The 15,461-nt window shown below is 38.6% G+C and overlaps 2 protein-coding genes, 1 long non-coding RNA gene and 1 pseudogene across 3 annotated transcripts; 1 reads left to right on the forward strand and 3 right to left on the reverse strand.

The window, feature by feature from the left end:
* Positions 1-1,353: 1,353 nt before the first annotated feature.
* Positions 1,354-2,838, reverse strand: LOC116333660 (lactose-binding lectin l-2-like). The gene is made up of 2 exons (XM_039605301.1): positions 2,751-2,838; positions 1,354-1,787 (listed from the first exon to the last, which is right to left on the reverse strand). The coding sequence occupies exons 1-2, from the start codon at positions 2,836-2,838 to the stop codon at positions 1,354-1,356; spliced, it is 522 nt and encodes a 173-aa protein (XP_039461235.1).
* A 1,902-nt stretch (positions 2,839-4,740) lies between these two features.
* LOC116333661 lies at positions 4,741-6,086 on the reverse strand (annotated as a pseudogene).
* A 577-nt stretch (positions 6,087-6,663) lies between these two features.
* Positions 6,664-8,369, reverse strand: LOC116333642 (lactose-binding lectin l-2-like). The gene is made up of 2 exons (XM_039605082.1): positions 8,234-8,369; positions 6,664-7,582 (listed from the first exon to the last, which is right to left on the reverse strand). Exons 1-2 carry the CDS (start codon positions 8,319-8,321, stop codon positions 7,149-7,151), a joined length of 522 nt encoding a protein of 173 aa, XP_039461016.1. The 5' UTR covers positions 8,322-8,369; the 3' UTR covers positions 6,664-7,148.
* A 5,085-nt stretch (positions 8,370-13,454) lies between these two features.
* LOC120435440 lies at positions 13,455-14,649 on the forward strand. Its single transcript, XR_005609731.1, has 3 exons — positions 13,455-13,610; positions 13,688-13,758; positions 14,512-14,649. It is a non-coding gene; the product is annotated as an uncharacterized LOC120435440 (long non-coding RNA).
* Positions 14,650-15,461: the final 812 nt, after the last annotated feature.

Raw genomic sequence — 15,461 nt, forward strand, 5'->3', positions numbered from 1 at the left:
CAGGATGTTCATATTTCTGAATTCAAAGTTGAAGCTGCTGTCTTATGTAGCTTATGTAGAAGGTGTTTTCACTGCTGGTGTGATATCATTTCCCACATAAACAAAGCTTTCCGTTGGACACAATAAAACAAAACAGAAGATTTTTTTTTTTGTATTAAGTGCCAAAGAACTTAATAGTTGTTAAGCAGTAACATTTTCTTGGGACTTCCAGGAGAACGTGACTGTTTTTGCTGTAATTGTATATTTATGGTATGGTATATAATTCCCTACATTAAAGAGCAATAGCTCTCTTTTTAAAATAGGTTTTTCTATAAAATATAATAAGTGAGAGCTCTGTTCTTTCCTCTGCTTGCATTTATAAATGTTTGGTCCAGAGGCGATTCTAGATTCAAACTTTTAGGGGGTTCAGCTCCAAATCATAATCTCATGCATACAGCGCTAAGTGATTAATATTAATGGAATATGCTGTTTGTCATCACCTCTTTTCACATTTGCAAACTTTCAAAAGCAGCCTAATTAATTGGACGAGCTTTCCCACTGTGTAAACAGATGTCGTCATTTTTGGCTGTCCCATTTTGGTCCACTAAAGGAGTTGTTTTGTAATTTCAGGTTACATCTTTTTTTTGATGTCCACTGAACAGCTACTGTTGATGTCCGCGCGTCTTAGGTGCCCTTTCCCAGGCGTGCTCACACACCTGCAACTCATTGCTTTTATCAGTACTGGGAATTTAAGGACTAGCTGTGGCAATGTTTCTTCATTATGGTGGCAAATTGGCTAAACTTATTCGATGATGACTTTTGTAAATTCTGTTCAGTTGCGCTTGTGTCCTGTCTGCTTCCTAATTACCCACCTGAAGTTCCTGCCTCACTCACTGAGAAATGCACCTGCCTGGAGGCAACTTGACTAGTACAGCAACGACACTCAGGCTTTGTAAATTTTGGAAACAAGTGGTGGGTTTTGCTAGTGTTTTCATCTGTCTATCTTGTATGTATGTAGTTCTAAAATTACATGGGATAGTTAGCGCTCAGTAGCTTTACTTTAAGTTCATTTGAATGCAAGAACACACCCAGAGCCAGACCAAAAAGCTTTAATCATGAGATGCACAATGTCGTCATATCACTGACTGGATTCATTTATGAAGCGTAATGTACAGCTTGGATTCAATATCAGACAGTTCAGCTTCAGATATCACAAAACTATGATAAAATTAATGATTTTGACAGAATAAGATATAGATTTAGAATTAAGATATGACTTCACATTGGTGATATTTACAGTTGTTGATCCAGCAATCATAAAAATGAAAGTTAGTAAAAATGATAAAGTTTTTGAATATGTAAGATTCTCAGTTGCTATGGGCAGGCTACACGAGTAGCACAAACAGAGGTATAAGGTACAGAACACGGTACATCATTCCACTTCTTATTTGTATCATAGTTGTTGTGAACACAGTGTTCAGCTCCTCCACCGTTGTTTGGCTCTGCAGGATGCCAGTAGACAAAACTCACTGCACAACCATCGGACCACATCCATCTGCCTTCTTTATGGAGGTCACTGAGTCCAATCCAGGTGCGTCCCTCAGCATGGTCAAAGTTCTTAATCAAAGATTTAACAAACTCCTCTTCCTCCTCACTGTAGATAGACACCAGGTTGGCTTTCTCAGACACACAGTAGAGCTCTGCATCAGCCCAGCTCATGCGTGTGGCCACATATTTGTAGCAGCGGCCATTGAAGTTCCACCAGAACATGGGACAGTTTCCACGCAGTAGTTTCACTTTCTGGTTATCTAAAGAAAACAGAAACAAGAAGATGAACAAGAACATGCTTTTTGTCAGAGTCACAAAGTTTAGCTGCTCTGAGTAGCTCTGCCTTTTCCTATATGCTTAAAAAAGGGCTTCTTCATATCTATTTGGCAAAAAATAAACAAAAACCCCTTTATTCATACAGAACTACATAGAAGATGGACATAAGTGAAAACAGGAAACCAGATCCACCTGGAGGTGGCCTTTGAGGAACGTGATTATATATTAACAATATTAGAAGAACAAGACCTTCACAATGTCTGCTTGTGAAATTCACGATTTCTTTATAACAACAACAACAACAACAACAACATAACTTTCATTAAAATACTGAATCTGTCATGTGGTGGTTTAGACAGAAAGGCTCATCGTAACAATGACTCCATCTTCTGCTGAACTCAACTGACCAATACAAAGGTTCACTGTTAGTACTCTGAAATTTTTTTTACATGTGTTTGTTAATCTGTGTCACTGTGTGAATACCACAGGGCCTTGATATAACAGGTATTATCTGTACAGTCTCATTCCATGAGAAGTTATGTATTAGTTGACTTTAGGCAATATATCTGTATGATGGAAAGTCACTATTTCAGCACATTACATCCACTTAATCTGAAGTATCAACATGTCCTCTGAATAACTGGTTCTGCCAATCTTGGATGTTTTATTGATAACGAAAGATCAGTCTGTCCATAAAGATGAATGTTAAAATGCAAAGAGAAGTAAACTGCTCTTTCATTAGTGAGCAGGTCTTCATCATAACTCTCTGGTGTAGCAGAACCCATTTGGCATGACTTTGAAATGTTTTTGCTCCATTTCAAAATCCAACAAAAACATCAGAGACATGGGGAAAAAAGGGTTCTTGGAGTGTTTAATGAAATCACATTTAGTCTAAAAACACACAAATAAAGAAAAAGTAAAGAGTAGCCAGAGTATGGGACAGACACCAAGTTGTAGCATCACTTCAGTGTCATCAGAAGGAGACTCAGAAGGAGCCACCAGAGTCAGACCGAACAAGAAGAGGAGCAAGATCATGTTGGAGCTTTAAGTCTCAAAGTGTGATGAGAGGTTTGTGAGTACACAGCTGGACATAATCTGACTAATGACGCACGAAGTAGAATTAGAACATAAAGCAAAGACACTGACAAAGGGCTAACATAATAAAACAGGAAATGTGAACATATGGAAACTAAAGAGAGAACATGAATAAACTGAAAACACTGGGTCAATGACTCAGGAACCCTGACAGGGAGGAACAAAAGTGGAGAAGGTGTACGCAGGTGGACTGCAACTTATGCAGAATTTGCAATATGAAAGAGATAGGAGACTGCAAAGTGATGCCAGGAGAAAATATAGCTAGGCAAAATCGAATGGTTTGGAAATCAAGAAGAAGTTAGTGAAGGGAGAGGCATGAATTCAATGGTGAAAGAGTTGACAGATAAATGGGGAAGTACTGCTGAAGTGTTGAGGGAAAACGCTGAGGTGTTTGGTGTATCCTGTGAACAGAGCAAAGAGGACACAGGAAAGTATTCAAAGCGAAGAAAAAGTGGGATAGTCATACAGATCAAGAAAGTAGACAGGAGTACTGAGAGGCTAGGTGGACGGCTACAAGAGAGCTGGCAAAGGCAAAGTGACAATGTGAGGATGGACATAAGGAATGAGAAAAGAACAAATATCAATTGGCTAGGTAGAAAGTCAGCTGGAAAAGATGTGCAGTAGGTTAGCATTGATAACGATCAGAGATTGGCAGTAATGTGTAATCTGATTTCTTTTTTCAAATAAAGTAAGGGATTACTATTGCAAAAAAGTAATTAGATTACTGTTACTTTCTTGAAAGCACGCTGTGTTACTGCGCTACTAAACTGTCATGATTTTGTTCGTGTCTCATGACAATGACATAAGCGCTTGTGACGTCTGTGACAGCTACAGACGTGTGTAGATCAGCAATGGATAATATGGAGTGCAGGAGTGGGTACGACCATGTGGCGTTTAAAGCTTGGAAGTACTGACATTACTTTGAGTTTGATTCTGTAAAAAGTGACAAAAACATTAGCGTCCACTGTACACTCTGTGTGGGAAGAAAACTTCTTTCTACAGTGAAAAATTAAACTTCAAATCAGAGCAAGCACATAGCACACCGCCACAGGAATGTGAAATTAACATTTAAGACTTAGTGCCGCCGAATCTTTATTTTATTTATCTTTTTTACTTTGTTTTACTTACATCTATTTGAAAAAGTGAGTGTAAACACAAAAATATGCTGGAATAAGCAGAAAATAGGTTTAAATGTTAAACAAATTTCTTTGAGTTAAAGACTGTTGCATATAATTAAATTTTTGCTTGATGCAATGTGCATAAAGTTTTTAAAAAGAGACTTTTTGATTTGATTACATTTTGTATGATGGATTATGCAGAAAAAATAGAATTGGGCTGAAAGGTCTATTGCTTTAAAACGTATTCAGGTTGTGTATCATGTTTTCAAAAAGTAACTAAGTAATAAAGTAACTAATTAAGGGGGATTACTTTCTTGGACAAGTAATCAGTAAGAGTGATGGAATGAAGAAAATAAGAGAGACATGAGGACATCAGGAAATGCAGAGGATTAGTAAGGAGGGAGTGGGGGCAGCTATTGGAAAGGCAGCTGGTCCAGATGACATAACTGTGGAGGTAGGGAGTTTTCCAGGAAAGAGGGCAGTGGGCAGAAAGGAAATGGAAAAGGTAAAGATATGATATGTGAAACAGCAAAGAAGGAACTGATGGAACTCCGGTCTTCCCTTCCATAAATTTTGAGATGAAAAATATGAGAAAATATTTCATTCGAGTGCAGCTGCCAGTGGTTGATATGAAAATCAAGATTAGTGGAATTTTTAGGCTGTCACACAAACACACAAAAGACAGATAGCATAAAGAGTGCAGGTTTAAAGTACATTTAAGTATCTAAGGGCAGGTTATCTGTGTTGCACAAACAAAAGCTAAATTGACAGAACATTGGTGATCATTCCACTTCTTTGCGTGAAACATGTTAGTGTGAACACAGTGTTCATTTGTTCCATCGTTGTCTGGATGCCAGGAGACAAAACTCACTGCACAACCATCAGACAACATCCATCTGCCTTCTTTATGGAGGTCACTCAGTCCAATCCAGGTGTATCGCTCAGCATGGTCAAAGTTCTTAATTAATAATTTTACAAACTCCTCTTCCTCCTCGCTGTGGATAGACACCAGGTTGGCTCACTGTGACACACAGTAGAGCTCTGCATCAGCCCAGCTCATGTGTGTGGCCACATATTTGTAGCAGCGGCCATTGAAGCTGTACCAGAACATGGGACAGTTTCCACGCAGTAGTAACTGTTTGACTGACTGTGTGACTGATACTTTTTCTTTGATGTACCCTCTGAATGTCACGGCCTGGTGGATCAGCAAGTAGCTGATCAGTAGCATTATTGTCTCTAGTTCTCTCTTTATCTCTCTCTCTCGCTGGGCTGGAACTCATTGCAGATTCACACCTCAGCCCACGCACCCGTGAAGTGGAAACACCTGAGTCTCATTTGCGCTGTCAGCATTTAAGCAGAGGGATGTCAGCTATTCATCGCAGGATCATTGTGTGACTCAGATTCCCTGGATCCGTCCCTGTTTACCCTGAGAGGATTCCTTGTCGTGAGTGATTGGAGAGTGGCTGTCAGCAAGCAGTGAGTGACCGAAGAGGAGTGAGTGTTTTCCCCCCGTCCTCCCCAGCTTGGATCCCCTGGAGCCCATACCCTTGTCACCTTGTATATAGCACTATTCCCCGCCTGTCTGTACATACACCTGGTGAAACGTGTAATAAATGCCACTGTGATCTTCCCAAGTTGAAGAGTCCTGTGTGTGAGTCCTCAGTGAACCGTGACACTGAAGAATATCAGAAAAGCATGTCTGCACAGTTAACACTGTGAAAGTTAAAACATGGAGAGAAGTAAGCTGCTCTTATTGTGTTTATCATAACTCTACGGTATAGTTGAACCCATCTGACATGGGGAAAAAATCTGTGTTACAATCCAACACCAAGAAATTTGTATCACTGACTGCTCAAACATAACAAGCAGAAAATCCTGGAGTGTTTAACTAAAATTTGATTAAAATAATTGAAAAAACCCACACACACAAATAAAGTTAAAATACAAGAAGGAAGGGAAGAGTCAGAATATAGGACAGTTACCGAGTTGGAGCTTCACTTCACTGCCATCAGAAGGAGACTCAGAAGGAGCACCCAGAGCCAGACTGAACAGAAAGAGGAGCAAGATCATGTTGGAGCTTTAAGTCTCAAAGTGTGATGAAGAGCTGCTGAAGCTTCTTTGTACAGGATTCCTGCAGAGAGTTGGAGCTGCTTTCTTTTATAGCTGTCTGAGAGGGTGTTTTCACTGATCACTGTGATATCATTGGCCAAATGGAACAAAACTCTCCATTGTAAACATCACTAACACCAGGCAGTAAAGACCATCACATTCTAATGAAATTAATAACTGCTGAACAGCCACGTCCTCCTGGCAGGCTCAGAAGAACGTGACTGTTTTTGCTGTAATTCTGCATTTATGATTTGATCAAAGGCCTTTTCAGCATAATGATTAAACACACAGGAAAGGTTGTTGTAACAGGAAGAGAGCAGCTCACAAGCTCTACTTACTGCTATAATAAACAAAGACTGAAAAAATTCTCAACATTAAAGAGGACTCAGCACCCAGAGTCACCCAAATAAGAAGAGGAGCAAGATCATGTTGAAGCTTTAAGTCTAGAAAACTAGAACAGAGTATCTAACATGTTTATTTGTCATACACATACACATGTAGGTTTTTGTTTTACACAAACAGAGGCAAATCTAGAAGAGCATGGCAAGTCAACTGTATGATAGTTGTTTGTAACACTTTTACTTTATTGTTTGGCTTAATGTCCTCCATGCACTGATTTGCTGTTCTGTTCTACCCTGGCCCACTTAAACAGCCCAGGAAGTCCTAGAGCTCCTTATTTGAAAGGATTCTTCTTGCATTTAAATAAGAAAGAAACCAAGATAATAATCATGAAATAAAAGAGATGGTAACTGGCTATCGCTGTGCAGCACTTTCATTTTATTGATTTAAAGTGATCCAGAAAAACAAACAAACAAACAAATGCATGATGAAAATACCTGTTTAATACAGAGTCCTTAAATTTCAGTACTCCAGCCTTGCACTTCTGTACTTCTAATATGTTTAATTAATAAACATATTAATTAGGATATATTAATATTAACATTGCTAAATTTATTGTGGAGGGACACTACATGCCAACATAACATCAGATTAACTGTCTAATGTTGAATTAGGGCTTATTTTCTAAACACAGGCATTGCGTTTTACACAAACAGAGGGATAACCATAAGAGCATGGGACGTCATTCCACTTCTTAACAGAACCATAGTTGTTTTGCACACAGTGTTCATTTTGTTTCTGGTTGTTTGGCTCGCCTGCAAGCCAGTTAAAAAAGCGTGCCACAGAGCCATCAGACCACATCCATCTGCCCTCTCTGTGGATGTCACTGAGTCCAATCCAACTGGCTCTCTGAGCATGGTCAAAGTTCCTGATCAGGGATCTGACAAAGATCTCTTCCTCCATGTTGTGGATTGACACCAGGTTGGCTCCCTGTGACAAACAGTGGAACTCTGCATCAGCCCAGCTCATTGGTGTAGCTAAATACTTATAGCAGCGGCCGTTGAAGCTCCACCAGTACGGGGGACAGTTTCCTCTCAGCAGCTTCACTGCTCGGTCATCTGAAAAAGACAGAAACAAGAAGAGAAAAAAGATCATGATTTGTTTTTTAGTAACAGAAGAAACCTGATCTGTACTGCTCAGATCCTAAAGGTGAGACTTGGTGTCAGGCTGCTTTTCTGTATGTACTTCAGGGAATAGAAAGAAACATTACATATTAGCTTCTCTGCATCAGCTCCCTGCTAAATCCAGAATGAAATTTAAAATCCTTCTTCTCACATACAAGGTATAAAATACTCAGGCTACATCTTATTTAAGAGAAATGGAGTACTTTGCTCTTAGACTGCTGGTTTACTTGTGGTTTTGAGGTTAATTAAAAGTAGAATGGGAGGCAGAGCCTTCCACTTTAAGCCTCCTCTACTGTGTAATCAGCCAGTTTGGATTAAGGACACAGATAATCAATAATCTACTTTTAATATTAAGCTTTTCTTTTTGATGAGGCCTAAAGTTCCTCCGGTCGCAGCAAATGGCTGCCCCTGTCTGAGCCTGGTTCTGCTGGAGGTTTGAAACGTGGAACCCAATTAATGCATGTATCCCCAATTACACTAACACACATTTCTCCTGAGAAAAACAAAACAAGAAACATGATAAAAGTGCATTTAAAATCTATTACTTGCTAATTAAAAAGACAAAAAAATGCACAAAAAAGTTACCAAGTTGGATCTTCACTTCATTGTCATCAGACGGAGACTCAGATGGAGCACCCAGAGCCAGACCGAACAAGAAGAGGAGCAAGATCATGTTGGAGCTTTAAGTCTCAAAGTATGATGAGGAGCTGCTGAAGCTTCTTCCTACAGGATGTTCAGATTTCTGCAGAGTGTTGGTCCTGCTTTCTTTTATAGCTGCCTGAGAGGGTGTTTTCACTGCTGGTGTGACATCACTGGCCAAATGGCCAAAAACTACCACTAAACATGAGCCGGAAAAATACGCTGAATTCCAACTATCTGAGAAATGTTGTTTGTTTAGATGTGTAATATATGTTTATGGTACCATAAAGCTATATCAGCATAATGATTAATCAAACAGGGTGAATCAGATCTCTAACAGGAAGGACCAAATAGAAACTCCTGAGCTGCTTCAGTAAACAAGGACAGATTGAACTCTCCCCTCTCAGAAGGATCCTCTCTATGTAGTCAACCCAGAGATATGTGACTCTACTATGGCAGACAAAGTTGAAATAAATAAAGCTATAAAAATAAATTAAATAATACAATTTGGACTTTTAGTTTATAGATGGATTTTTAATACATTGAAACATTTTTTTTATTGTTCTGTAAATATTGGATATTTACAGTCTATTAAAAAATTTGAGATGCCTTGGATTACTGCAGTTTGTTTATTTATTTCCTTTTTAAAAAAACTGTTCTTATTTAAATTTAATAAGAAACATTTTTCAATGCCACATCTACAGAAAACAGACATTAAAACATTTTTCCAAATGTCCATGTCACAGAGGTGCAGTTTTATCTGAAAGCTTTCTTCATCCTTCTCATCCTATCTTGACTTTAACTAACAAAGCAAAAGCTACATGTCATTAGAAAACTCTGGAAAACTCTGGAATCGTGACATTAAACAGTTTATAAAAGTATTTTTGGTCACATCTTATTAATATTAATCCGAATAATTGCAGTATCAAAAAACAGACCTGAGCTACAACAGAGAGGATGATTAATGTAGTTTTGTTTTTGGCAGCAACAATAATAACCAGTCAGCCTCCCCCCTCCTTATTTCATGTTTTGGTTTGGTCCAGGTGCATGTGCTCCCAGCTGATGCTGAGCCTAGAACTGGACCTCAGCAGGAGAAAGAGACAGTAGGATGGGTCCATTATAAGTAAGCTCTATTCTTCAAAAAAGAAACGCAAAACAGGTGGAAATTAAACTCATAGTGAAGTCCATATGAAAGAAACTGCTTGTCTTTCCTAGTGTTAGTTAGCTTACTTCATTTCTAACTAAAGCCTCAGGACAGACATATTATTTATTTATGAGATTATCGTTGAGCTTTTAGTCCTTTTTTTTTGCATAACTGATTCAAGTGTGTTTGGGTAAAATTATCCACAACCAGTGTTGGGTAAGTTACTTTAAATTAGTAACTTAGTTACATTACTAGTTACTTCTCTAAAAAAGTAACTCAGTTACTTCAAGTTACTCGTTACTTTCAGAGTAACTAGTTACTAGGGAAAGTAACTTTGGTTTTACTCAGAATTCTCTTGTTAATGTGTTGCTTCCGTAACTGGATACCCAGCAAGAGTGCCAGTCTTCTAGCTTGCTTACTTGCCACAAGTGCACTGTGCCACCTACCAATAGAAAGGAAAAAATAATGTGCACATTTCCACGAGAGAAATCCCACGCCTGGACCGTCGTTGACCGCCGCCATGATTCTAGCCTGCTTTTTACATCCAACACAAAAACTGCAGTCGTGGTGCTTTTGATTGTACTCAGAACTTGGAAATTCTGCCTTCTGAATAGGAAGATGTAGGTAACACCAGACTGCAGATGAGCTGCATACAGGGCTGGACTGGGACAAAAAATCGTCCCGGGCATTTTGACTAGAGACCGCCCGCCATTATAGGAAAAATCATAAAGCCTTTGAATGAAAATAAACACTGTTGTGACAGTGATGTACACTGTTCTGATGGTATATATGTATCAATCTATCAATTGTTTGTTGTAAGACTCAGATAATTATTTTTTTAAAAGCTAGACATTTTAAATGAGAATAATAAAGAAAACTATTTCCTTGTCCCCCCCTTTCCCTGTTAATGCCCTACCTGGCCCCCTGGCAACACTTTGCTAGACCCGCCCCTGCACAGTTACCAGCTGTCAGCTACGTAGAAAAGGATCCTGGTGTTATTTGTCTCTCAGAAACAGCTCATAACTTCCTTCAACTCATTCATGTCACCTAAAAGGTAAACCTGTTTCTCCATCACCTGTTCAGCTCTGATGATTCAGTAAGGACATCTCCTGGTTTCATCTGCATGTTTCCTCTCACCAGATAACCAAACCGATATCATGACCAGCAGCTTTACAGCTGTGGCTCCAGCAAACATCAGCTGATACTAGAAATTAATATTAAATAAATTCTAACAACAGCTGATCAAGCTTAAACGTGCTGCTGTTGTTTAGCGCGACCTCCGCTGGTTTCCTCTTTCTGGCGCAAAGTGGGCGATAAATAAACAAGAGAAAAAAGCCGATCAGCTGATCATTGATCAGTTTCGTGATTGAAGTAGAAACAGGAGAGAATGAGAGAAGAAGAGGCAGCTGTGCAGCTTCAGCTTTGTGTCTTTTTCATTGTAGCTGAAGTCCGGGACAAACTGTGTTGCTTTTCACCTCAGTACGAAACGCGTAATATTTTCTCTGAATATGAGACGATTCTGTTTTTTACGGGACGGTTGGCAACTCTAATAATTAACCGTATGAACAAAATAAAGTTCAACATCAGTAACATAGCACCCACACAGCTGTATAGAAACTCCGTCATGCTAGCTAGCACGCAGTACGAAAATGTCAGCATACCGAAAATAAACTCCACCTAAACTTGGTTTATATCTGACTCGATAGACTGCAGGTCATAACTTCTTACCTGAAGTTCAGTTCACCTGACACGCGGGCGGCGGCCGCTTGGTCTCTCCTCTTGCCTCTCTTTTCCTTCATCCACCTGCTGGCTTCCACCACTTGCTAATGTTATTGAATCTGTGGAAGCTCCGCGATATCCACCACACGAAGTAACGAGTAACGAGCCTATCTAAATCCCAGTAACGAGTAACGCGTTCCTGGTTTTGGCATAATAACTAGTTACCGTGCTCGTTACCACAATAATAACGTAGTTACTGTAACGCGTTACTTAATAACGCGTTAGTCCCAACACTGTCCACAACTCAAAAACATCACTTAACTACTTACTGACACGTGTTGAGCTCTGGCCTTTTCCAGAGAACTTCACTGTTTGTTTGTCTGAATATTTATTGTTTTATTATATTATAAAATCACATCATCAGCAAAATGCTAAACAGAATAGGTTACTATATCAGGAAGAGGAAATAGAAGTGTACAATCATTCTCAGTAAACAAATCTAAAACAAACTCTGTGCACACTTTTTATTGCAGTAAACACATATAAATGAAGTGATTGTGGCCGGCCTGTTCAGAGTCAATAAAAAAGAAAGACCGTCTGTACACTTAATCACTCTATACACATCTATACACTAAGTTATACAATTAATCTTTAATTTTTGTTTTTACTTTGCCACTTTATTTACAGCTTGTACAAATGTTTAAATGCCCTTCTGTCTATTACATTTTTTAAATAAACCAAACTAAACAAAAAGATTGCAGTAAATAGACTTTTGAACTAAAGCAGATCATAACCACTGCTGTGCCAGTTAGGCTGTCCTGCAGATATTTGACACTCATGTGGGGGGTTTGTGTTGCTTTCTACCCTAAAATGTGAAGTTCAGCCTTAAAACCTTCTTCATCCTCCAGCTTTCATCTTAACTCCCACCTTATCGGTTTAAGTTTTTTAAAATAACATTTCTGACAATAAAAATTGACAGTTGGAGGTGCTTTTCTATCTTTTTATAGCCTTTCAGTGGTTTTATTTAAGTTATTTTTAAAATAACATGTCTGACCATGGTTTGTATAGACAGAGGTCTTTAGTGACTCTACGTTGGCCTCCATAGTTAACTCATTTTGATGAGACTTTACTGTTATAAAAAAAAGGAGAGTGGCGAGCTCAAGTTTTGAGATCTGATTTAAAGGGTTCACTTTGCCAAGAAGGATCTTTATGATACAATAAAACTACAGCAAAGTCCAGGTACTGGGGCAGTAGTATTTAGTGACCTGAAAACATTCCTACAATCAAATTTAATAATGATAATTGATAATTTAACTGATTCCCAGTAACACACATTCATCTGCCTATAAGATTTAACTGCTCATTAATCGAAGGAGCCAGAATACAGTTCAGGATTATCCAGCCCACTTTAACCCCTGGTTATGGTTAAAGACTCTCTTTCCACCTCCAGACTCCCTGATATTGGATGTAAATCTATTGCTCTAATGCTCTTAAGAAAAAAAAGAAAAGATAAGAAAGAATCCTTAGATGCACATATATAAAATAATGGTAATTATAACTACAGAAGTTAATTATTTAAAGTCAAATGAGAGAAAGACACTGGGAATATTTAACATAAGCTTGAAAAACAGTCAAACCTCTTCTTTAGATGTTACCTTTACAGGCTGTGGCTGTAGACACACTGCTGTACCTCTCTCCTCACCTCCTCAGTGATATACTTCTGTGTGTCTGTTTTTTAGGATGAAGCCAAACTATAGATCTTAACTACATTAGAGTAACTACATTAGACTTTTGCACAAACACACTACAGACAGCATAAACAGTGCAGGGAAAATGTAAATTTTTGTTTCTGAGGGCAGTTTATCCATATTGCACGAACTAAGGGTAAAATGACAGAACATGGGCAGTCAGTCCACTTCTTTGCGTCAGTTGTTTGGTTGTCCTGCATCCCAATAGACAAAATCTACTGCACAACCATCGGACCACATCCATCTGCCTTCTTTATGGAGGTCAGTAAGGTTTTGAGGAAAAAACTAAACATTTTTATAACACAATCTTTAAAGGGTGGTGAAAGGATTTTATTTATTCATCTCAGAGTTGAGGTGATTGACTGTTCATCTAAATGGTAAATGGACTGGGTCTTATAGAGCGCTTTTCTACTCTGTCTAAGAACTCAAAGGGCTTTACACAACTTGTTCATTCAGCCAATCACACAATCACTTTTTACTAAGCTGTTACTAAATGCTTACTAACTAACATTCACACAGCATTCGCACTCTGATGGATGTGTAACCCACATCAGATTTGTGGGTTGTGCTGCTGCATAATGTTAGAGGTGTAATTTTCCCTCCCTGCCACTAGGAGGCGAGTATGCCTTGAGATGACTTTCTGTTAGTTAACATTTCCTGTTGTGAAAGCCATTACTCACGAGGCAACCGCCAAATTAGCTGAAAGATCCTGGTAAGAAAAGCTAAAATAAAAGTTAAATTCGCAATTTATCTTCACATACTAGCTGTTAACAGATGGCTATTTATTAGGATCTGAAATCTGTGAAATACGGCCGTGGGAAGCTGCGTCAGCCTGGCGAGCTATCTCACCACGAGCTCCGGTAAGGGATGCTACATGAATGTTAGCGCCATAAAGACATGTAGTTGACTGCTGTTAATGTATTTCCTGTTTAAAAACAACCAGTCGGAGTTGTGATATTTATGTTCAAAGTACTGTAACATCACTGTGGTGCAGACATTTAATTTTAAGTGCTAAAGAATATATTCAAATGTGCTAAGGCCTATAGCGCCCAGCTAACCACTAGTATTAAGCTACTGCTTAGCGATTTCTGTGTATTTCTGTGTGTTCTAACAGTACTGTGATTCAGTTGATTTAGTTAGCTTTCCAAAACGTTGGAGAAGCAGTAATGTCGTCATGTAGTGCTGAAATGCACCCTTTTAGTTTTGTTGACTTAGAAGTTAATTCATTTGATAAAGATGCAAAAGGTTCTTAAAATGTGATGGATCTCATTATTCTGTTGAATGTATTAATGTTTAAAGAAGTTGATATATTTTTCTGAGAAATAATTCAGGTTGAAATATCTGAAAAGAAGAACAGTTAAAAGCAAGCTGTTAAAAAGATAAATATGGGAGAGTGAATCTTATAAGTTTATTTATTCTTGAAAGGGTAACTACAAGTTATATTTTCTGTTGCATTAAAACCTTGTGTGATGTAACTCAAGTTATTTCATGATGCTTGAGACATTGTATAACTAAAATAATTTGTTATAGTTGAGCAATACTTGACTGAAAGATGAGTGATGGAAGGAGCATAGATAAAATAGTAATGTATGCACTCTGCACTGTGTGCATAGATTGGTTTTTGACCAGGACCGGATCATTTGAGATCTGAACCCTGTGGGTTCAGTGGCGAGCCAATCCCAAGAGAGTGACTGTAGACGGACCAGAGTACGGTGTGGCCAGCCGTGGGATCCATCTTCAGCGAACCTCAGGACTATCACTACATCCCTTGACACAGATAAGACTAACACTTTAAAATCTACCCGGGTAGTGTTAGAACCAGTGGACAGAAACACACACACACACACAAGGAACTCTAATTTCTCTTTTCAAAGAGAAGTGGACTGAGCAACAGGAGCGGAAGCTCCTTAATTGAAACTCTTTGGAGAATTTCCTTAAAGAGGATATTTGGTTTTGATTTTATTTTGGGTCCTTTAATGTGCGTTTGTGCACTGTAGGAAGCCGGCTTTAGACAGGCAGGGTTTGTAAACTTACTACTTTTCAATACAGTTTCTATTTAAATCATATCTTATCTATCATTGTGTGGTTCCTTCTCTGCTGATCCTTTCAAGGCTCCATAGTCTTACCTAGAACTTTCTGAGACTAGTCCAAAGTTGTCAAGACAATAATTTAATACCTATCTCATATTATTTAATTGTAATACCTGTTACAGATGCATTGGAGAGTATCTTGCTCTCTTACAGAAGAATATTCGACATGCAGACTAGATCGAACCACCAACCTTCTGGTTAGTAAGTGACCTGCTCTACCACCTGAGCTACAGCCACCAAAACATTTGTCATGTTTTGACAAATGTGGAAAAATGGTTGTTAAAATCAATCATTGCAGTTGAGCCTGTGTTATGAAAAAATGTCCTCACTGTTTTGAGAACCACATGAAGACTTTTCTGTGATAATTGAGCCAAATCTACTGAGAAAAACTGTAATTAGATTTTAGGTTCTGGGAAGATCAGTGAGGAGGTGTATTTTCTGCATTCATCCCTATTTGAAATACTAACTGTGTG

Source organism: Oreochromis aureus, linkage group 22, assembly GCF_013358895.1.
Source record: "Oreochromis aureus strain Israel breed Guangdong linkage group 22, ZZ_aureus, whole genome shotgun sequence".
NCBI classification, from domain to species: domain Eukaryota; kingdom Metazoa; phylum Chordata; class Actinopteri; order Cichliformes; family Cichlidae; genus Oreochromis; species Oreochromis aureus.